This window comes from Odontomachus brunneus, unplaced genomic scaffold, assembly GCF_010583005.1.
Source record: "Odontomachus brunneus isolate Ranch 3 - 2012 unplaced genomic scaffold, Obru_v1 Obru_scaffold_185, whole genome shotgun sequence".
Taxonomy (NCBI): domain Eukaryota; kingdom Metazoa; phylum Arthropoda; class Insecta; order Hymenoptera; family Formicidae; genus Odontomachus; species Odontomachus brunneus.
Genome location: NW_022639635.1, coordinates 426,860 through 427,261, shown reverse-complemented (window position 1 = coordinate 427,261; position 402 = coordinate 426,860). Strand labels below are relative to the sequence as shown.

The 402-nt window shown below is 45.8% G+C and overlaps 1 protein-coding gene across 1 annotated transcript in view; it reads right to left on the bottom strand.

Annotated features, from left to right (window-relative positions):
• The window catches only part of LOC116851662, a 933-nt gene that overhangs the window by 47 nt on the left and 484 nt on the right, over positions 1 to 402 (bottom strand). Inside the window, exon 2 of the mRNA XM_032831314.1 lies at positions 73 to 380. Coding sequence (XP_032687205.1) covers positions 73 to 380 — 308 coding nt within the window. The remainder of the gene's footprint in view (positions 1 to 72; positions 381 to 402) is intronic.

Here is a 402-nt window from a genome sequence, read left to right as displayed (position 1 = left end):
ATAGAGTATCCCTTCCTCTTCTTCTTGCAAATTTCGTAAGGCCGACTGCTCCTCCCTGGCTGAAATTCTAACCTCTCTTGCCGCGTCGCTCATGCGCTGCTCGGAACGGCTGATCCGGGCTTCGTCGCGGCGCTCTACATAAGCGTGCGATCGTCCAATTGAACAGCCCATCGTATGCATTATCTTAATAATGCCTTGGAAGCCTTCATTAAAGATGACGACGGCCAAAAAAGTTGCAATCTGAACTATCTGAGCGCCTGAATGTAGATGTTTCGGAGCGAACGTCCAAATGAGTGAATTTAACGACTCATTGTTATTCTGCGTCTCTGCTCCTAAACATCGGGTCAAAAGATCGTCCTTAGATAAATCTTCATAGATAGATTTAACTACTGCTTGTACTTT